General features: G+C 36.4%; 1 protein-coding gene across 2 annotated transcripts; it reads right to left on the bottom strand.

Annotated features, from left to right (window-relative positions):
• Nucleotides 1-1,316: 1,316 nt before the first annotated feature.
• LOC140814638 (flowering time control protein FY) lies at nucleotides 1,317-22,893 on the bottom strand. Of its 2 annotated transcripts, none has more exons than XM_073173677.1 (18): nucleotides 22,486-22,893; nucleotides 21,926-22,017; nucleotides 13,573-13,641; nucleotides 13,262-13,366; nucleotides 12,213-12,308; nucleotides 12,061-12,143; nucleotides 11,908-11,979; nucleotides 10,525-10,622; nucleotides 9,858-9,917; nucleotides 9,710-9,770; nucleotides 9,523-9,610; nucleotides 9,273-9,336; nucleotides 7,266-7,344; nucleotides 5,941-6,030; nucleotides 3,840-3,928; nucleotides 2,967-3,508; nucleotides 2,629-2,865; nucleotides 1,317-1,626 (listed from the first exon to the last, which is right to left on the bottom strand). In XM_073173677.1, the coding sequence occupies exons 1-18, from the start codon at nucleotides 22,787-22,789 to the stop codon at nucleotides 1,519-1,521; spliced, it is 2,337 nt and encodes a 778-aa protein (XP_073029778.1). In that variant the 5' UTR covers nucleotides 22,790-22,893; the 3' UTR covers nucleotides 1,317-1,518. The 2 variants fall into 2 exon arrangements, with proteins under 2 accessions (XP_073029778.1, XP_073029779.1); XM_073173678.1 differs by having other exon boundaries at nucleotides 2,967-3,505.
• Nucleotides 22,894-23,772: the final 879 nt, after the last annotated feature.

Here is a 23,772-nt window from a genome sequence, read left to right as displayed (position 1 = left end):
TCGCCCGCCACTGCAATAGGCGAGCAAGCATTTGAAATAATATAATTTAAAAATATATCCCCCGCCTATGCAAAAGGCGGTTAAAATTTAAAATTAATTTTTCTGCCCTGCCTTCTGCGGAGGCGGGCAATATTTTAAAAATAATTAACTCTCCCCTACTTGTACGACATGCGGGGGAGAATTTAAAATTAGTTTCTACCCTCCCCACCCTCCCCTACAGGCGGGGGAGGTGAAACAATTACTCCCTCCCCGCCCCCCATTTGGAAGGGCGGGGGAGTAAAAGTTTTACTTTTTTTAAAATTTTTTTTTACAATATTTTAATAAGTTTTTGAAAACTACCGTAGATTGTTAATGGAGAATAGAAATTGCTATAATCTGTTAAAAGACCCGATTATTAGGCTTTAATGTATCTAATAGATTGTGGGTCTTTAATGTGTAAAGACGAAAGTATAATTTCTGTTTTTACGATTGACTAGAACAAAAATATCAGAAAATAGAGACAGACATTATCTATATATGAGTCATGTTCCCCAAATCACGTGTAATCATGTTCCTTATTCTCTCTCATTAAGAAAATAGTGTAGAAGAGAAAACTAAATTATTCTTTTAAGGAAAAAAGTATATAGATCTGGAAGATCAAAGACATATTCTAAAAAATTCAGGATTATAGTTCCAGATACGCTTCTACTTATGTTTTCAGTTAGATTCTTAATGATTTAACATAATGGATTGTGTGGTTTATGTGAATTTTTCCGAGAAAGTGATATCAGAGATACTCATGCTTGAATCGTTGATATTTGTTTAAAGTTTTGGAGATTTTTTTGGATCCAGATTTGGAAAAATATATTTTATTTGAAAATATTTTGATATGACTTCAGATCTGAAAAATATGTCATGAAAATATTTTGATATGACTTCAGATCTGAAAAATATGTCGCAAGAAGGGTCGTCTACAATATGATTGGAGGTGAACGCGTGGCTGATTCTGGTTCTAGCGAGAGAGGATCAGATTACTAAATCAGTAGGTATTGCATATCGATAGACGGTTAAGATGAACTTTTCGCCCACAAATGTAATACAAATTTTGGTTTATTAGGCATACTCCTTTACGAATTCTTAAACGCTATGGCTTTGAATCCCTCTCCCCTACTCATTTCTAAACGGATTAACGTTCGATATATCGTAATAACAAGACATGGAATGTACACACTGCAAATGACGACATTTTCTCGAATGAGAACTTCTATTACACGTAGAATCCAGTACACTTTCAAGTAACCAAGTATTCAGAGAAATCAAAACCAATGAGTCCACGCTGAACACAAATTAATCTTCAATTCTCACCTGACAATAATTTGGCAATATATAAAACCCAGTACAAGAATCAGAAATAATTTAACGCCTGACTAGCTATAAATCAGTAAAATTTCGTCATGACAGATTCAGGTTACAATGATTATGTGTCCACCATTTTCCTGCCTAAGGGCTGGATACAAAACATAACTAACTAAAGTGATTTTACTGATGAGATTGACCATGTGGTGGAGGGCCTGGGGGCAAAGGTGGAGGAATCCCCGACTGAATGCTAAAATTTGTCTGCATTCCAGGTGAATTCGCATTTCCAGACTGCAGCAAGTAGTAAGCAACTACATTAGTCTAAACTTGAATAGAGTGACACAACAGAAACCTATTAACAAAACGACTATAGTCTATACTTGAATATAGCGACACAATAGAAACCTATTAACCACATGAGACGGAGACGACAAAAATCGATAAATTGATAAGAGAAGACATACCAAAAATATTTCTGATCGATACGATTGTTACGGTAATGAAGACATACAAAATGACGTCAAGAAGTTAAAATGTTTTTATTGGCCCACTGAAGGAATTATTTAAGAATTTGATATGTTTCAGCATCAGATATCACCTCTGCAATATTAGAATGCTGATCCCTAGGAAAAAATTCAGGCAATGTTATTGTTTTCGGACAATAATTTCTCATTTTTTAAGAAAGCAACATAATTATCTTATTTTATAATATTTTATAAAAACTCATTTTCATATCTCTTAATATAATCATTACTTAACATAAATACTCGTTCTCAATCAGGTAAAGTGTGGGCCAAAATGACTCAAAAAGTGGAAAACTGCGACACATGGCCCAAGACATTGTAGATAAAGACCAGGAAAAATAGGAGCCTACAGCGGTGCAAGATACAAAGCCAGATATGCGCCTGTCGGAGCAAGATGCACTAAGACATAATGTCGTAGAATCTAGTTGTATGAAGAAGACTCAATTACACAGAGATGACAGTAAAAGGTACATTAAAAGACTTTAAGACACAACAAAGAGCTCACTTCGTTTAACAGTGAGGCCGTGTTTTACAAACTAGTAACAGGATTAAGTGATTACTGACACTATTCAGATTTAAAAAACCACGTAAGTCTGCAGTCGACAAGGAATTATTATCCAGCTGCATCTGTGCATTGTCATATGCAAATAACAAATATAAGGGGGAACATCCAATTTTCAAGGAGATGTCGTAATGCGTAGCTGAATATAATGGAACAAAATTATAAGATTTTACCAGGCGGTTAATGGTGGTGCCTAAAGTTACTCACCGGGTAATGATTAAGTCCAGGCATCATTGGCATCTGCCCAGCTTGAGGCCTGCTGAAGCCACCACCAGGAGGATACATTTGAATGCCAATTGTGTTGGAAGAGCCCTGCATGTTGGGCAACACATTTGCAATTCCACCTGGAGGGATATTTCCCGGTGGTCCTGATCCAGAAGGCATGGGATTCATGCCCATAAAATGACCTTGGGCCAACGGTGGACCCATTTGATTCATACCACCCTATCACATGGAGAAACAGGAATGCATTTAAAATGTAGCTCAAAGTCGTTATCTAGCAGAATTTGTGTTATTGTGCCACTTGGCCCACCATAGTTTCTTACCATTTGACCGGGCATTGGTACTAGGACTGAACTTGGCATGGATGGATTAGGCAAAGATCCTGACATTGAAAATGGTGCATTTGCAGGCATATTATGTGGTTGCATCTGTAGTGGGGGACGAGGTAAATGAGGATGCGGTACAAAAGGTAAACGAGAAGTGGGCTGCTGCTGAGGCAGATTTTGTGCCGGAAATGGCAAAGAGGACATGTGCTGCTGTAAAGATTGGTGATGTTGGGCTTGCGCAGAATTTTGTTGATAAGACTGATGTTGGTTGCTCACGAGAAGAGATGGGTGTGGACCAGGCGGCAGAGGAGGGGCTCCCATAGCCATCGAAACTGATAGAGGGGGTGCCTTCTGATCTCCTTGAACAGATGAATCAAGAGAATTAACAGAGAGCGGCATTGCAACTCCAATTCCTGGGATTGTTCCCTCATTCCGAGGCAACCCCATTCCAAATGGACCAGGGGTTGTCGGGAGCTCGGGTACTTGGAAAGGACCAGGAACCCGGCCTCCTAAAGCAGGACTTTGCTCGCTGATACCTACTAAAATATTAAAACATTACTTTTCTAGAGGTCACGAGCTGTCAAAAACTAAAATTTTCAACGGCTGTCGGTTCAACGTGCCAGGAGAAGAAACAAGTTCAATATAAGATAGTCCCAATGAAAACATTACATTAACAATAAGATATTAAGAGGATATCTTCTCCTCTATGTAAACATTATTTTATCAGTAAATATCATCTATGTTAAAAACATCAAAGACAGTTTAAAAAACAGTGTGTAGCTATCTTAAAAACCTCAAGTTTATACTAGTTCTGAAATAGGCCAACGACGCAATTGGAAAATGACACATTATATCCAAGTGAAAATTAACCTTGATTTTGTCCAGGGATGAATTTATCACGTGAAGTGTCACCAGGCCTGTTTCTGCACCAAAATTTTGTTGCATGATCATTTCCTCCACTGCAAAAAAAACAAGTACAGTCGGTTGAAAAATTATCATTCTCACCGCCTTGGAACTAATCTTATTCAATTAACCTATATCAAATTTTAAAACAACTAGCAAATGATCATGCTCTTCCAAACTGAATGAAAAGTAAAAAATGTATTGCACGCAAGTTGGTTCATACCTTTGCTCAATGCCCAAAACTTTGGAAAATTTAGCCGTTTCAATAATTTCAAATTTTACTTCCAAATTTAATATCTTTGCAATGTAACATAGGCTATAAATATGTGCCAACACAATTATATTTTAGTATGCTTCAAAATATTTGTTATTGTTAAGAGTTATGGTTTTAAACACAATGGATCAGATAGGGCAGCCTTATTTAAACATGGACACGCATAAATAGCTCCCCTTCTTCGCTTTCTGGTAAAACAGTTGGAAACATTTAACTTAGAGCTCTTCAATCCTTGTGCTACACCCAATATAAAAACTTCAAAGTCAATGAAGTGCCAGCTTTGTAGTTGCATAAAATAGTTTTTTTTCTCTTTATTTATTTATTTCTGGTTTACATGGGACGCTCTTCACTATTACATGGGAAAGGAGACGGTGGATCGATGGAAATAAGAAAAAATAAATCTGAATCAAATGGAAGACAATAGGCGCTATGAAAAAATGAAGTTCTATAACTGCAGCACACAAGTTTAAAAGAAAGGGGGAACTGAGAAATAGTAGAAAGCAAACACCAGGGTTCGAAGCCAAATTTAATTCAGAGATGCAAAACTGCAGAAAAATATGTCCCTAAAAGGTTCCAACAACCCAAAACACATCTCAGTAAACATAGTTGGTGCACTTTGGATCAAAAGAAATTACATTCTGTTCAAAAGCTCAATGTGTAGCAATGGCATCTAGCTCTGCTAATCTTCCTAACAACCCAAAAACAGATAACGTTTAGTCGAAATCATGTTCCTAAGTATAGTATTTTCTTTAAGTTTTTACAGTTGATATAAGAGAAAACTTAAGGAATCAGACACGTTCAAGTGAAAGGGGGATCTCCTCTACTTCTGTAGGCCCCACTCTTATAAATTCATAATTCAGCAGGGATCATGAAAATTCTCAGAGGAAAAATTGAAGAAACTACATATATCCTACAGATGCAGTAGTCTCTCAAACCAGGATTGTAAAAAAAAGGGTGAAAAAAATAGCAGCAAGACGTTAACTTAGTTGTATAAGAACGATTGTTGTATTTTTTGAAGACCAACATCAATCAAGTACCAAATAAACAAAGACTGTTTTAGTCACATCATGGTTTATTCTTTCATGATTCGAGTGGACTTTTCCTCAAAATTCGAAAGACGTGTTTCTTATGGAGCATGGATATCTCACTGACAAGGGACTTAGGAATTTCTGGAGCATTATTATTCATTGTATCTTTTGGTCGACATGGATGGAGCGCAATAACAGAATTTTCAACGACACGGAAAACTCTTGGGAGGATTTATGGGAGAAGATCAGATTAAGAGTCGCGAGATGGACACTTACCATACCCTCGTTTCAGCATCAACTGCTATCCGACTTAGTTAAGGATTAGTGTTTTGTTTGCTCTTAAAAATCAGTAGTATTTATTTCTTGAGGTGGATTGTGGATCACTCATCCACCTGATATGTAACTTAATTACATTATTCTAATAAAATAATAGTTTCTGATCAAAAAAAAACATTGGTTTCAAGCACCACAAATCTGGAACATTTAATGAATGCTAGATTTCATCCAAGTTAAGACCGAAATAAATGTAAAACCAGTATAATCATTGAAACGATAAAAAAATGTAAAGAAAAAATACAGAAAACAAAGCTCTTTTTCAGGCCATACAATTTCTCAAAAAACAAATTAGAATGACATGAAAAATTGAGATGTCTACTGCTATTTCTATTTTAAATGGACAAAAGCAACACTGTACTTCCCGACATTCTTAACATGCACTCATACACAGTAACACACGTCAAATATCTGCTTACAGATAAATTGTTACCTGCATAGAATGTATCCAATAGGATGCCATGCAAGGTCCCAAACACTGTTATCATGCGCATTCTGTATTTCAACCTGGGGAGATTCATGCCTGCCCACATAAAATAAGATGAGAATTGGCGACAATTAATGGATATTCCCTCGCAACTTTCATGCTGCCAGTAGAGCACATCATACCCGTACTGCAGAGAAATTAGAAGCCTTAGTATTGCTTATACAAAGCAACAACCAAATCAAAAACTTTTTAGGAAATCCAAATGGTGAAAGATACTTAAATATGACAAAACTCGAATAATTTAATAATCCTCAATTTTCACAAGATGTCAGCAGGTAACAGAAAGCTAGAAATTAGTAAAGAGCGGTGCTCAGAATTCATGTGTATCCATGTTATCTTGAAATACTCTATAGTCTATACAGGAAACAATGACGCACAACCACCATAGTTTCGGTTCTTATGAAGAATTGTGAAAGAACCTCTTCTGTCACAGTTTTGACAAGTTCTGCCCATAAATAATTAAAATTTCTCCTTCTGCATAAGAAAACTAATGCTGGAAAATGAAAATTAAATTTCAAAAAAAGTATTGCTAATTAATATTACAGCTAAGAAAATTATTGTGGCGTGTATAAAAAGATTGGTTGCAACCAAAAAACAGAAGAATGGATATAAAACTAGCTCTTCTCACTCAACAATAAGTCTAAAATATTTAATAACCACAAGTATTAACTTGCAGAATTAAATATGCAACTATTTTCATCAACATAACAAAGTGAATATGCGAAATTTGTATTCAAGAAACGAGCAGATTAAAGAGCAAAGATGAAGGGTTTAACATTTTGTATGATTTGAAAATTCATAAACTACTCAATTTTTTATTTATAAACAATTTAATATTTAATCTATTTTTCACCAAAAATTTAACTAACTTTTATAAAAATTCGATAACTAAAACTGATTTTTTTAATTAAATTAGCATCATTTGAATGACCTGATTTGAAACATAGAGATCTACCATGCTTTGGCAAGTTTATGGTGTTATTAATCAATTTACCTACTTTGAGGCATTGCATCAAAATTTGTTGTCAATGAATTGATCAAGTATTCCAAAACCAAAAAAATAGAAGCCTCCTTGGAAGCTCCTTACCATAACAAATCTCAATAAAAGATTAAACAATCTTCATCCATTGAACAAGATATACATGTAAAGTCATCCATAAAAGGTTTTGAAGAGAAGCAGTGATTTGCACACTTGGAAAGTAAGAGTTGAAACTCAAGGACTTCAACATAAAACTATACAGAAATATCAAGGATCACAGCGAACAATTTACCCAACCAGCCAATGGAAAATTGATCCATCAAAACTCCCACTAACAAAGTAGTCTTCATGAAATGGATGCCAAGCTAGTGCTGTGATAATTAAAATACAAATGCAGGATCAGATTAAACCAAAATATGTATAAGAGCAATAATAAAAGCCAGTCAAATAAATAATTAATCAGAAAAGTCAGATTTAGCCACTGTTTATCTATTTTACTTGTTTCAAGCTTTATCCTAAGAAAGATTCCAAATTATATAATTAAGCTTTAAACCAAACAAACATTCCAGGTTCTCAAATCACCAAGCCTCGACTTTTTGGTTTACAGCTCTCACACAAGACATCAAGAAGAAACTACCAGATATAATTACATCCACACACTGCAAAGACCTTAATGCAACTGGTCATACAGAAACTTTATTTTCATTAAGAGAATATCTGTATTTTGTATTCCCAATCTACTTGTTCAACTTGCAGTCTCTTTTTTTATCGGAAACGAAATTATATTAAATAATTAAAGTTATTAATTACAAGAAGCAGACAAGTGATCGCACAGGAGAAAAGGAAAAACAATGCCATGATCAACAACATATATAACTCCAATCCTTCAATAAATGTGAGATCAAAAAATTCTTCGACTCTATATGCTTCTCAATCCAGCTAGATACTCAAATCTTAATATTGTCCAAACACTCTTCAACTTACCATTATAGATTGTCGAAAATCATTCTATTCCGCTACAACCAAACTGAGCAACAAATACAATGAATAATCACTGTACAAAAAATTCTACACTTCTTTCTCAGTTCACGTCCAAGATCTACAGCAAATAGCTCGTGCGAAAATCTTGGAATTACCCATACCAAACTCATATCCTCCAAAGCTCTAAACCAAAGACAGCTCGTGAAAGGACAATGAATAAGTATGTGGTCATGAGCCATCATGCACAATTATAGATGAAAATGAATCTCTGGATATAGTACACACAAATAGTGTACCACAACGCGTGAAGAAATATTGTCAATCTTCTTTCACTGAAAGCTTAATTTTTTCGTTTAGGATGTTAATCTATTATCTAGTGATTAAAAGTATAACTCTTAAGCCAATATCGTTAAATCCCTAGCTAAAACAATGTTGAAATTGAATGAATGGAATATTTAAGTCATAAACATTTGAATTGTATGTTCATGCTCTGCATAGGAGATCTGCGTAACTTGCAAGATACATTTCGCGAGATGTGATTATACTGTTATTAAATAACAATGGTGAAAGTAAGTGTTGGCATCATGTGATGCCATTTGCAACAGAATTCTTGAAGAAGCTTAAGGTTGTTCATTGGAAGGCTACTTAAGATACTAACATTAAAAAATCTCAAGTGAAATGTATACATCACAAAACTAAAAACATCTTAATATTGAAATCTATTCGGACTCAAGTTAAGAAGCTGGTAAAGGTAGAAAATCAACACCAGATTATTGTATTATGTATCAGAAGTTAATGCGACTTGGAATATCAAAAAGAAAAGTGTGGTCTCAGAGGCTGGTGCAAAAGCGAAGAAGGTAGAGAGCTCTCTCATTCAGCAAGTTAACAGATTCAAACTTCTTCCGCTCCTTCAACACAAATAGCCAAATCTTCTAAAAGAATAAGCTAGCTTGTTTTCATCTTCGTGCTCCAAACTATGAATTTGATTCTGGCATGAGGAAGAATGTCGAGATAGAAGCTGAATACTGGATATCTGTATACCTATTTAATATCTCTCCCTATGAAAATGAGAACTAAACCCTTTCATTTAATGTACTATTGTTTATATTCATAAATCATAAATAAACCTAAAAACCCTAAATAAATGGACACCTAAAAATCTATTAAGCTAAATGTACATCTAAAAGTCTTGTGACATTTCTTAAGAGCCGATACATATAAATGAATAAACAAAAACAAATGACACTCGCATCGCAAGCAACCAATGCGTATTCTCTAGTAAAATAAAGCATCTCTAATGCACTAAGACCTTCATTACCTGTGACATCCTTTCGGTGCCCACGAAAAGATTGAAGCTCCTTCATCGCCCTTATATCATAAAGCTGACAGCGAAAAAAATTCTCAAGAACCGTAGAGAAATAATTGAAGTCTTGCATATTCCCGTTCTTTTTTAAATTTCAACCCCTCCACTATCCAACCTTTCAACTTCTTACGCATTGACGGAGACAATAAGACATGGGGGACAGCATTTCAATTAAGGACCATATAGAAGTAAAAGACAGTATTACCTTGATGATTTGGTCTTTTGAAGCTGTTAAGACCCAATTACCGTTTTGATTCCAACTCACACACAGAACTGTATTCTTGTGTCCATGACTGACAAGCCAAAACTTGTGTTCAATTAAATCAAGCTATGAAATTTAAATGTAACTGAAATTTGATTTAAAAAAGAATGTGCAATAGCCAGTTGATTACAATGAACAGAGTTCTCTCCCCGACTTAGCATCCCATAGCTTGACAAGATTGTCCTTCCCACCTGTGAAAATACACCACTTCATTTGCTAACAATACGATTCACATAAACTAAAGAGTTTCAAAATGACTGAAGTGATAGAGCACGCACCCGAGACCAATAATGACTTGCTAGGATGCCAGTCAACACACTTTACATCCCAACCGTGGCCTGCCTGAGTTCAAATGACACAAGAAATTTATAGGTTATTTTATGTGAGCATTAGGTTGTAGAAGTGATACGTTTGTAGTGTGTCAGTAATCGCACTTATATCCCAACCATGACCACCATGCATAAGTTACCATTTCGAACCGGCAGATCCCTGTTTTATTTAACTTTTCCTTCATCTATAGGATAACTTTTGCAGGGAAAGATGATACCTATCAACTGATCTTTTGTGTGTATGATATTAAAAGATAACATTTAAATAATTCTGGGTCGCATCATGTAATGGAAAGAAAAATTGATGCAGTTGAGGACTTGTCTGGTGTATTCATGAGATGTCAGACCATAAAATCATGGCTATTCTAAAATCAGAGGTTTATCCAAAATAGTCAGCTTAAAAGATCAGCACCATATGGCTGAGAATTGGTGATTTCCATAGGCAGCAACAGAAATTTTGCAAAGTATTCTCTAATCTTGGGTCAAATGCTATCGTTCAGTGATTTAACCATTTCCTCGTGTAGCCCATACGGGGAAATAAAGAAATACTGCAACAGCCAAGAGTAAACATAGTCAAAATAAAATCAGTCCTTGATCGACACTTTGTGGACATTACCGGATAATGATCGCTCCTCTTGACACCTAGCAAAGTCCCAGACTTTAACAGTTGTGTCATCAGAACAGGAGCAAAACTTCAAATCTGTCCTGCAGAAGCTGGCCAACATGTAACATGGATGAAGTTAGCGCGTGCTTGTCAAACAGAAAATGAATGAAAGTAACTGAATTTTGATCAAAGAAATCATCCAGAAGCAGTTTTCCCTGTCTAAATATTACAACTAAGGAAATAATGTTAACAGTACAATGTAGAGAAGTAGAGATATATTGCACTCCACATCTTAGTTTGTGCACTTAGTACTACGCTGGTTCAATTACGTGGAGTGCAGGACCACAATGGGGGTCCAGTGTAAATGAACTATATCGAGCTGCATATTAGCTAATTTTTTTAATTTGATTTTTTAATCTAATAACGTTAGAGCTGGTTCGAGCTTGATACAAATTCTAATACATGAAAATTGAAGGTTTAAACTCTACTTAAATGTTTGACAATGACTCGATCCTAACCATCAAATGAAGCTGATAATGAAAAAAACAACAGAAAATAGTGTAAAAAAAACCAAAAAACAGAATCAGAAACTATCGACTGCAAGATCTATAGGAGGAAATTGGGGTAAAGACACAATCGTAGGTAAACTATTGAACTTAAAAATAAATGTAAAAAGCATAAACCCATTCTAAATATTAGTGATGGCTTGGTTTTTTTAAGTTCAATCAACATCGTCAATTGCATCGTCATACACCATTAACATCACCCAAAGTCCAGCTCATGTGCGGTTCCTAGATCTGCAGCTGAATCCTCAGCCATGGAAATTTTAGGGGTTGCTATGAAAGATGAAAATTTTAATTAAGGCTAGAGATAGAATAAATTTTTTTATATACAATGGAGGTGAAATTGTAGCACTTGTACAAAAATCATAAAATGGAAATTACTTGATACGCGTTGAGAATATTAGAAATTTGGTTTGATAGGAAAAAACAAAAGCCTGAACACTTCTAGTCAACAGAACTTTGTGGGTCAAACTATTAAAAAAATATAGCATAAAATTAACAAGCTAAAGTAAAAAAATATATAACAAATTACACGATAAAACAAAATATTTTGAACTTAGAGTTGGGCTCAAAAAATATTCTAGTCAATTTAAGCTCAACTCAAGTTTGAAAACTAAAAACTCTAATATTAATGTGGAGACAGATAAAAAAACCTCACAAAAATCAGCTTGGTTCTTTACACCCATCAAACAAAGTTCTACCTTGTGTTTGTCATCACCACATAAAAAACTAGTTGAAAATCAGCAATTGTGGAGCTGAATGCAACCCATCCCAAGAAAAATAAAGAGAGATGATCGCTATTATATAACCTCCTTTGAGCATGTACATATACCTTAAGCCACGGACTGATTCTTTGTGAGCAGATTTATTGGCTTTCACGTTGTTCATGTTATTTTGCCAATACCTGCAACCAGATGCCTGTCATGGCTTTGCCCAACAAACTAATGAAAAACTCTTGACAATATTTGCCTGAACACTAGATTACTTTATTGAGCCACCATCATCCCCAGTGACCATCCAGTTCTCATTATAACTCCAAACCATTGATCTGACAGCTTGTTCATGAGCCTGTCAATAAAAAATTCATATGATTACACTTTACTCAAACAATATGAATCAGCTATTAACACGAAATACCTGTAATATCATTTCAAAATTAAATGACTGTCCATTCCAAAGTGTGAATTCCCCACTCTGAGATCCTGTAATAAGACGTCTACCACTAGGAGTCCACTGCCAGCAAATGCAAATACATTAAACTAAGACGACAAAAACCTACGTATTCATCACCTAAAATCCTTAGATATTTGGGATTTATTGTAGAACAACAGCAATACTAAGTTCAATGCAATTTCAACAGATCAATTTTAGCATACAAAAGAACGTAACAGAACAACAAATTCTGGTCTTGGGAAAAGAAGGTTGAAATTGAGTGGATGACTTGCTACATCACATAGCCTATATCATAATAAGAAACTTGGAAAATTAGGAATAACTGAGCACTATACATATTATTTAATAGACATGGCGACTCATTCAAAAACTTCTATTTCTTGTTTTAATTCTCTCAATCCTCTAAATTAAATGGCAAACATGCTAACATCTCAGACTGAGGTTGTCACAACCATGAGTACAGCGACCTGCCTATACTGTAGGTGTGGGCTCCTTCTGATAACTCTTCATTGTTTCAGACTTCCAGTTAAATATAGGCCGACCATTGTGGTTGAATTGCCCAGCAGTAAGCACAAAATCCAATGGACAGTTCTAGCAAGTATTAAACACCATTTGGCAGTTCTAACGAACAATTGTCCAATTACTTGATAAGGAAAATTGACACCCATGAAGAAAGAAATCTTCTCGGCTTACAATCAAAATACAGGCCTACGTAATGAAGGAAACAACAATCAACCAGAGAATTAAATTTTTAGTGAAGTGTAGAATTTCATTCAAAAAAAGAGAAGACGAAACAAAATCTTCAGTTAGGATATAAAATTTGGTGCAAACACCCATATTTGAGATGAAAAAGAGGAAGTGAAGCATCATGATCGTCTTGTACTGGTAAAATTACAACTATTAACCACAGTGAAAAGGTGTCAGGTTGCTGAAGTCAATGCATCGAGAGATATGCTACATGACATCAGAAAATTAAAAAAAGTAAGAACTGGAGGTTAGTTCTTTCAACTTACCAGAACTCGATTAATCGAACAACGATTTTTATTCAATGATGTATGTACAAACTTTGCTGTGAAACTTGTTGATGGGTTATCTGAGTACGCTATAGCAGGTAACATCTGCGTACAATGATCAAGGAGGGACAAGGGAAGGAAAGTGAGCACTGTCATAAATGGGTAAAAGTGACTGGAATACATAATTATCCACATTTCTTTGAAGAAGAGCTCCTTCTCAAAGAACAGTCAAATATATGACATGAAGATGATGATTTTCATAACTATGCCTGATAATAAGTAATGTGATTCAAGAAAGGAAGTTAACAAACATCAATAGCGGCGGCTAGGGTAGGCTGCAATACAGTCCTATCTCTTGAGTTGGGCTGGAACATGAGAATCTGACAAAAGAAAGAAGAAAACGGAAACTTGAGCATACATCATGATACATAAGTTGAAGAACCTCGTATTACAACTCAGAATGATAGATAAAACAGAACATAAAACTGAAAGAACACACCAAAAACATCAATTTTGCTAATCTCTAAGTTTAAGCATAACCCTACTCCACTACAGCAGAACCCACCCCAATATTTACTATGACCTCATAATTTGACAAGACAATCGGACAGCTTAGGTCCACAAAACAACATGGCATTACCGACTTAGTATCTTGAGAGCCGGGATTTTTTTTATTGCACATCAGATGCCTCTGCCTCCAATCACCAACTTAGAGTATCTTCATCCAAATCGAAAACTTACTCTCCAAACTTATACAGACATCCCAATCCCTTTCTATTTTCTAATTTTTAATTTATTTATCTTATTACACATTCAGTTTCTGTAAGATGAGCCGAAAGGGTGGAAATCCAAGAACAGCTAGGAATCCTACTCAAAATCCTCTAGAAAACTGACAACACTTGTGAGGCTTTAGACTTCAAACACAAAAAAGATAGAGATGGACCCAAAAGCATTGAAATACATATCTCAAAACAGGGAAACAGTGTGTTTTTTCTAGAGTATTTCATCTGAGAAAGAAGGAAACTGTGAGTGAGTCTACGAAAACAATTCTTATTGATAGAGTTCACAGGTCTATTACATTCTTTTGTGCAGGTCTCATATTGCCTATTTGTCTACAATTGACTCACTTCTTTCTTTTCGTCACTTAACCATTATCTATCGTTAAGTGATAACATAAAAATAATAGTCTGCAAGACTCTTGGGTTATTCAAGTACAGTAAACACCAAGTCAGATGCTTTTAAGATTCTATGAGTACATGAGAGCAGATTTCCGTACTGGTAATTACCACAGCAAGAGAATTTCATTAAGAATGGTTGTTTGACAATTTGTATTACGCTTTTTATTCAGTTGCATTAACATAAAAGGTCTTTTCTGATTGCAAAGCATGCATAAACAACAAACAGGCCAATCAACTGTCTTTACGAACCATTAAGGCAACAAAAATGGAATCATTTCACACTCATTTGAATATGGTGACTGTAATTAAAATAATGAAAAAAGAGTCCTCTGTAGTTTTCTTTGGGTTTAAAAAAAAACCCAGGTGAAAGCATTTTTTAACGACAGGTGCGTGTATAGCATTTTTAAACAACAGGTGTGTGTAGATCATAGATTTGACAGCTGCATAAAAGTTATTAGATATTATAGTTCTGCCACCTAGCTAAATTAATCACAGTATGAACAATTGTTTATAGGATCTCAAGATTAAGTGATAGCAAGAACAGCAATCAGAATTAAAAAAAAATTAATACATCATGTGTAAAAAAAAGCATCCTCTTGACTTAAGAAAGTTCTGCAAAACTCAAGGAGATTCTAGGAACAAAATATGAAACAAATGTCTACCGATGTTAAGTCAAGCTATAACACAAATTAAGTTGGAGCAATTGTGATGTTCAATTTTTTTTATAAGAAACATATTTTATTAAGTAATGAAATTAAGTTACATATAGTGGACCAGTGATCCACCGAAAAGATAATTAAAGTTCGAACCACAACTTAGCAGTAAACATAAGTCAAATCCCTAAGAAGATCTGATGTTGACAAACTCCTGAATTCTTTGTGCATCCCAATCCAGTTCACTATGCTGATTTTTATTTTATCCCAACAATCTTCCGCACTATATTCCACATCTTGAAAGATTCTTCGATTCCTCTCTAGCCATATGCCCCAGCACATACCATGTATCAATACTCTCCAAAAAAGTCTTCCTCTTTTTCCAACGCAATGCCCCAAGTCTGTGTTGTACAAATCTTTAGTTGTGTTCGGTAGTACCCAACAAAACTTCAATTCTGTCAAGGCCTTTGACCACAACTGGTTGCTGAAAGAACAGTGCAGCAGCATATGATCTTGCGATTCCAACCCGTTGCGACACAACACACACCACCCGGGAGATATAGCACAATTAGGCAATCTCTTTTGCATCAACTCCGAAGTTGGTAATTTTCCAAGAATAGCCGTCCAAGAAAAAATTTGAATCTTCGAAGGAATTGGAGTCTTCCAAATGATTTTTTGAAAAGCAAAATTATGATTGGCGAAGAACGAACGAAAGAAAGACTTGACCGTGAACTTTCTAGATGGATCCCCTTCCCAAACTATAAAATCATCAACCCCCTCTACAATCCTAACCGTTTCTAACTTTTCTACCAAAGATGGCAGCAAGACAGACTCCTCCTCAAGAAGTTGGCGTCGAAAATGAAAGTTCCAAGAATTAGCATTTGAGACACTGTCGAAACTGAAGAAATGTGAAATATTGGAGTTCCTGGCCGAAGAGATATTATATAAAGTAGGATATAACTCCCGGAAAGAAACATCCTCCCACCAAACATCCTCCCAGAACCTGAATTTATTACCCCCTCTAACCTCTAATTTTACTAGTTGGTGATAAGTCGGGTAAATACTCGAGATAAATTTCCACGGACATCTAAACGTGACATTCTTCGCCAAACCCGTGTCCCAACCATTATCTTGCAGCCCATATTTACTCCGTATAACTCTTTTCCACAGCGAGTCATTCTCGTCGGTGAACCTCCACCACCATTTTGCCAGTAGCGACTTGTTCCTCAAACAAATGTTTCCAATACCCAATCCTCCTTTCTCTTTTGGTCTACAAACCTGTTCCCACCTTACCATATGACAATGCGATTCATCCTCGTTTCCATCCCACAAAAAATCTCTCATTGTCTTTTCTATCTTCCCTGCGACTCCTTTTGGAACCCTGAACAGTGATAGAAAGTAAATAGGAAGTGCATTTAGCACCGAGGCAATCAATACACTTCTTCCTCCTTTTGACAAAAAAGCCTTTTTCCACGATGCCAATTTTCTTCTAATCCCTACCAATATAGGTTCCCAAAATACAGCAGCCAGTGGGTTACCCCCTAAAGGCACTCCCAAATAATTGATCGGCCATTTTTCCTTTTTACAACCAATCATCCGTGCTATCTCCTCCTCTTCAACTTCATCTTGACATACTCCCAGTAATGCACTCTTTTCCCAGTTTATCCTAAGTCCTGACATGTCACTGAATGATTTTAAAATTTTGACCAGAAATTCAAGATGTGCCTTATTTTGAACGAAGAACAATGTGTCATCCGCAAACTGTATATGCGTTACCTCCACCTTATCTCGGCCCACCTCGAACCCTCTTATTAATTTTTCGTCTTTTGCTTTGTCAACCAAACTTCCTAAAACATCAACTACCATGTTGAACAAAAATGGTGACATTGGATCTCCCTGACGAAGCCCTCGGCTTGATCCAAATTTCCCCCTCGGTCTCCCATTGATCATTATCGAAAAAGTAACGTTGGATACGCATCCTCTTATCCATCTTCTCCATCTTTCTCCGAATCCCTTTTTCCGTAGCACGAAATCCAAGAAATCCCACTCTACATTGTCATATGCCTTTTCGAAATCAATCTTAAAAACCCACCCCTTCTTTTTCTTCTTCTTCCCTTCGTCCACCAACTCATTCGCAATCAAGCAACAATCTAAAATTTGTTTACCTTCTATGAATGCATTTTGGGCCTCTGAAATTGTTTGTCTCAATACCTTTTTCATCCTCGTGGCCAACACTTTAGCGATTATTTTGTATAAGCTCGTTGTAAGGCTAATGGGTCTGAAATCTTTAACTCGTAGTGAGTCTTTTTTCTTTGGTATCAAACAAATATACGATTCATTTGTAATTCCGTTGATAATCCCCCCTTGGTAGAATTCCTCAAAAACTTTCATTAAATCCCCCTTGACCACTTCCCAACAGTCCTGGTAAGCTGCCAATGTATAACCATCCGGTCCCGGTGCTTTGCATCTATCACAATCGAAAACAGCTTTCTTAACTTCATCCTCGAGAAACGGTTGTTCAATTTCTGCCCTCATGCCATCGTCAATGGTCCTCCACTCTACACCTTCAATCCCGAATCCATGTGTGTGTGTCTTTTTGTACAAATTATGGAAATAATCTACAATGCATTTGAAAATTTCACCTTCTTCCTCCACAACCACCCCGTCTTCTTTTTCCAATCTACTTATTATACCGTTGCTTCTTCGATGATTAAGCAGAGAGTGGAAGAACTTTGTGTTTTGATCTCCATCTTTTTGATATAGCATCTGATTTCTTCGGCACAGCAGCTGTTCCAGCTCACATTTGATCAATTTTTTTTCCATCACCCCTTCATCATTGCTCCTCCCTCGACCCTCCATCTCGTCCAACACAATAATTCTGTTTTTCAGTTCAGCTTCCCTCAACTCAGTTTGTCCAAACACCTCTTCATTCCATAACTTGATATTTTCCTTGACAGATTTCAGTTTCCTCATAAATTTGTAGCCTTCCCAACCTTGACATTGTGTATTATTCCACCATTCCGTAAAATATTTTTTGAAACTCTTATGCTGCAACCACATGTTCTCAAATCGGAATGGAGTCGGTCCCCATTTCATTTTTTGTGTATCCAAAACAATAGGGAAATGGTCGGATGTTACTCGAGGCAGAACATATTGTCTATGGACTGGGAACATCTCCATCCATCCTCCCAAAAACAAAAACCTGTCGAGTCTGCAGCATATAGGATTTGCCCTCAAATTTGACCATGTAAATTTCGCATTTCAATAATGTCGGATCAATCAACTCTAATTCCTGCACTAACATATCGAAGCAATCCATGCTTGTTGTTTGAGTGTAGCTGTTTATTTTTTCATTCAAAGATCGCACCACGTTGAAATCACCTCCCAAACACCATCTTGTCCCACACAACACTCTCAAACCTGCCAATTCATCCCAAAAGAAATTCCTTAGTCGTGCTTTACATGGCCCGTATACTGCTGTAAACCACCAAGATCCTAAAGCATTATCGTTTTCAATGCAAATCGAAACCGTGAATTCCCCAATCAAATTCTCTTTAACATTAACCACTCTTGGATCCCACATCACTAGAATCCCACCCGATCTACCAATGGAAGGTAGATGAATCCACTCAACGAACCTTGATTTCCATACGCTTGAAATGAAACTTCTTCCTACAAATTCCTTTTTGGTTTCTTGTAGAACTACTAAATCAGGATTTTCTTTTCGTAACATATCACGAATGAAGCCCCTCCTCGTCGCCGACCCTCCCCCTCTTATGTTCCAAGAAAGAATCTTCATCGAAAAATTTTTCCTCCCCCTGCATTTTTCCCAGCCGTCTTCCATTCATCCCTAAATTCAACCATGTGTACACCCATCATCTCCAAGCATCCCACATCTTTTTCCGAATCAGAATTCATCATCTGCCCCTCCCTTTTGTTTTCAATGTCATGAATTTTGATCTCGGCCATACCCGACTCATCACCAACCATATTATCTACCCTACCCTCAAAGTCCCTCCCCTGCCCAGAGACTCGATTGAATGCAGAAGAAGAAGAAGGCTTAAGTGAAATGTGAAGTACGTGATTATCAGATGGAATGATTTTATTGTGTACCTTATCAGAGATTGGTGCGAAGAGATCGGCTATGTCCTCCACTCCCAAGCAGGTGTGTATCGTCGCGTCCGAGCTTTCTGAAATATGAGATTCGACATCACTGTAATCGCTATCTTCTTCCGGCACAATTTCGCGATCAGTTGTGAGCTCTCTGTCCTCCCATGAACCATGATTTTCTTTAAGCACTATTTCATCTTCCATCCTCTGTGTGTTGTTCTTTGTCACATCATAGTCCTGTACGTCGAAACCACTGTAATTAAGCCTTGATTTTTTCCTTGAGTAAACCACATCGAATAGCCTTTCTTGTTTGCACGATTCTTGTGAACAAGTTTTCTGCTGTGATTTTTCCTTATGGTTTGTGTTCAGTGATTGCACGAAACCTCTGTCAAACTGTGCAGCCCCTTTAGGACTAACCCTTTTGATGATGCCGATGTGTTTCCCTCCACACATTGGTTCAGACCTGGTTTTGCTAATTCTCGTTGTCCCTTTTCTTGTCTCTTTTTGGACAGTTTCTTGTTGTTTTGTAACAAACACTTCCATTCCTTGAATGACTCAAGAGTTGCTGTAATCCCTTTTATTGTATGACGAAGGATATTCTCCCCCCAATACCGAATCTTTTCCCATATCTCCCTGGTTTGCCATTGCTGTTTCAGTTTTTTCCTGCTGATAATATGTTGTGTCGTCCTGATTCTTCACTACAAAATCACTATCAGGAATTCCATTATCATTCTCAACTGGTTTTCTCACTCGCCCCCATCCGGCTGTAGTTCTCACACCATCAACTAGTACTTGTGCATAAGAACGCTTTTCGTAAATCTCGTACGCTGGAATGTTGATAGAATCAACATAAATACGGATCTTCAGAGGACCGCTTACTGTGTGAATTACCAAGGAGCTATTAATGAAACCTCCTTCTAGTCCCACCACTTTAATTTTAGCAGCCGATAAATCCTTGAGCAGCGTTGTATCTTGACTGATGTCCACCAATCCCCCACATTTCTCCCCTATTTTTTTAAACACCTCTGTTGTCCACATTTCCCACGGTAACCCACAAATCCTAATCCAACTATTGCAACATTCCCACACTTCCTCTGCAATGTTGGTGTCACTCTTCCAGCTTTCAAAATTTAAAGAAATCCCCTTTTCCAGAAAGCACCTATTAATTTTCGAGTAGAACTCATAATCCTCTCTACTATTGGGCCACCACATTGCTTTATTTGCCTTGAAGGGGAAGATCTCAACCTTCTGCTTCACCGCCTTACCAATTGCTTCTTTCACCATTACCCAGGATATATTCACTCGATCTCTCGTAACAATCAAAGCTTTGTTCCATTCTTTACTCGAGCACTTTCGAAAATCTGACCGGGCATCTATTTCCCCTGACCTTGTGTAGCTTTGAGTTGTCTTACCACGATTCATAGGCTGTTGAATTTGTTGTTTACCCATCTTTTGGTATGCTGCTTTCATTTTTGTATTGCTCAGAACTCTGTCAAAGTAAAACACCATGCATCTCCATCCTTCTTCATACCTTCCACTTGGAATTATGATACGCTGTCTCTTGTTCGACCTTTCATATCTTGACACTTCAATATAGCTGCCTCTGTTATTGGCAATTTTCTGCACAGACACCACAGTTTCTCCCTGTCTGATTCTGTTAAATGTTTTATATGATCTTGGGTTAATAATGTAATCACACATTATTCTCCTCAGCCAATGAGCACTCTGTCGGTCTAGCTCCAGCATGTAGCTCGCATTTCTTGTTCTTTCCGTCACACAGATAGAGTCATTCCTTTTTCCCACAGAGACTAAGAATAATTTCTGTTCTATTCTCATCTCTTCGACCTCCTTAGCACTTTGGTACTTACTATTCTCCCACCTTGACATTTCTGAGTTTGCTAAAAGACGGTGAATATAGGGTCGGAGTTGGACTGTGTTTGTAATGAAATAGTTGACGATTCGGTTGGTCGGAGTTGGACTGTATTTGTAGTGAAATAGTTGACGATTCGGTATCTTTAGGACCCACCCATTTGAATAAACTCTCTGGAAATAAACGATTTTAGGATTTTATGAAAGCGGAATGTGCAGACGATCGTCGGCGGCGGGCGGCCGGCGGCCGTCGCCGAAGATTGTAGACCTGTGGCTCGACAATTCTCAGTAAATATATGTGAAGGTTGATCGGTGAGGGTAACTCCTTTTTCGAATTTTGAAAATAGTTGGGAGCATTTTCAAAAAATTCTCTCACTAATTTTTTTCGCCCACGTTTCTTAATTGTGATGTTCAATTAAGGCTTATCATAACCGCGACATGATACTTTTTGCAAGATATTATAAAAGTAGACCCGGTAACAGGAGGCAGAAGATAGAATCTTTATATGGTCATATAGAATGATCCCATACAATCATCCATATATGTAAGTCAATAAAATTCTCAAAGTCGATGTATTTTCTCAAATGTAAAAGAGAGAGAGGAGAGAACTAAAAATATCAAAAAATTGGTCAAATGAAGGATCAGGTAGGTTAGTCTTAAAGTGGTATTGCCATCAGATATAAGAGCACCTGAAAACTAGACCAAAAAAACAGCCGTTCAAATCAACTGTATGGAATTTATATCAACAACTTTGAAGCTATGATGCTGTTGATGGTGCAACTACGAACTTTACATTGCTACATCCAAATATTACGCAATAAGAAAATATAGTCAACATTCGTAACAGGCATCACCTGCATATATCGTACAACAGTACTTGTATAATCAACTGCTCGTCTTTGTCCAATTTTCCTCATTCTTTTTGCAGCAAAACTATCTGCATTAGCTGCCAAATGTGTAGAAACAAGGTAAGACAGAAAGGTCACCAATACTTGTCCTTGTGACGATATTTATTCTAGAAATAAAACAATATAAAAATAAATGGACGAATGATATACTTCGCTTCTGCGTTAAAATTAATATTCAATTTATAATTCAAGAAAAAAGTACCATTTGTCAAGCATAAACACATCCAAAATGATAATAAATATAACTTGTCTTAAATTGCCAAATACCAAAGAACGATTCCAATTAAGCTCGAGTTATTTGATGTTTCAAATGGGATCTCTTCATTGACCACATGTTTTGATTACCAAAATTTTCTGCAATTCTAGTGTAAATCTATCCACATTACTAAAATTCCAGGAAAACAAAGACAACGACATGGCAAAAACGTAACCTTGAAAGAAATCAGATAAAAAGAAGCAACTAAGATAACAAACAAAGAAGAAGATGAGAACCAAACATTTACTACCATCATACGGCTGCTGCATAGAGAAAAAGGGCTGAGCAGACGGGTGTTGAAAATCAGGTGGGGGAGTGTTCAGAGTAGTGGAGGAAGCAGAAGGTTGCCGCATTATTTGAGGCGGCGGTGGACCCGCGGGAGGGTGTGGACCCCGCGGGAAATCATGTATCTGCTGATGGTGGAACTGTTGCGGCTGCTGCTGATGCTGGAACTGGTGAGGATTGGGGTGCTGTGGTGGTTGAGGCAGCGGCGGGCCAGGAGGCGGACGTGAGTGTTGTTGCTGGTGATGCTGAGGATCTCCGCCATACATCATTGGTCGGAGCTTGAACGGGAAATTGCGGTTTTTGAGAGATCTGTTGATTAGGGTTCCAGCTTCTAATTGCTCAGTGGAAAAACGATGGAAAATTTAGTTGAATGTCACATGTCTTAAATCTATTTTTAAAACTATATATTTATACTCCATTTTATATATATATATATATATATATAACAAAATATGTGTTAAATTCATTTATAAATACAATTCAAATAACAAAAAAAAATATTTTTTTAAAATATATATATTTAGTCAAATTTCTTATTTACCATTTATGTGTGTGTAATTTAGGGTTCTTGGTATCAATGGGGATGGAGGGGTTTTCTCCTTTGTTCAACCACTCAAAGTAAACAAAAAAGTGGGACTCATATCAATAAGACTAATGAACAACTTACTCACCAAACTTGGATTGGTTATTCTCTTTCTTTTTGTTATTACATAATTTTTGTTTACTCCATTTTAACAAAGGATTTGTTAGAGATTTGATAAAATAAATCAATAAATCATTTGATTAAATCCATATATCGCAACACATTAAGAATCTATGTCAAATCATCAGAAAATATAAATAACGGTAAACATGTATCAGAATCCATTGATTGATCTAGCTTCGGAGTTGTGAATCTTCTAAAAATCAAATAATCGACTATCTTATTTTTATCTTAGATGAGAGAATGAGAGATATCTAGAATACGTGTGCCGTATATATTATGTGTTATTCTCTGTGAAATCATGACCTTAGCAGTCTTTGACACATTATAAAAGACTTGATTGGACTGAGTTTCTACACATAAGGTGGATGATACCAATTTATTCAATACTTTGGAAACTCATAATTAATTAGATTACTTTATTATGTATTTTATTATATAGCTTGTTTATGTAAAATTAATTAAATTATATGAGCCCACAAAATAATTCCAAGAAGATTTAGTGTGTAAATAGTAGGAGCAAACATGAAAGATCGTATTTGGGACATC

This window comes from Primulina eburnea, chromosome 15 (genome assembly GCF_022965805.1).
Source record: "Primulina eburnea isolate SZY01 chromosome 15, ASM2296580v1, whole genome shotgun sequence".
NCBI classification, from domain to species: domain Eukaryota; kingdom Viridiplantae; phylum Streptophyta; class Magnoliopsida; order Lamiales; family Gesneriaceae; genus Primulina; species Primulina eburnea.
This window is presented reverse-complemented; position numbering and strand designations above follow the sequence as displayed.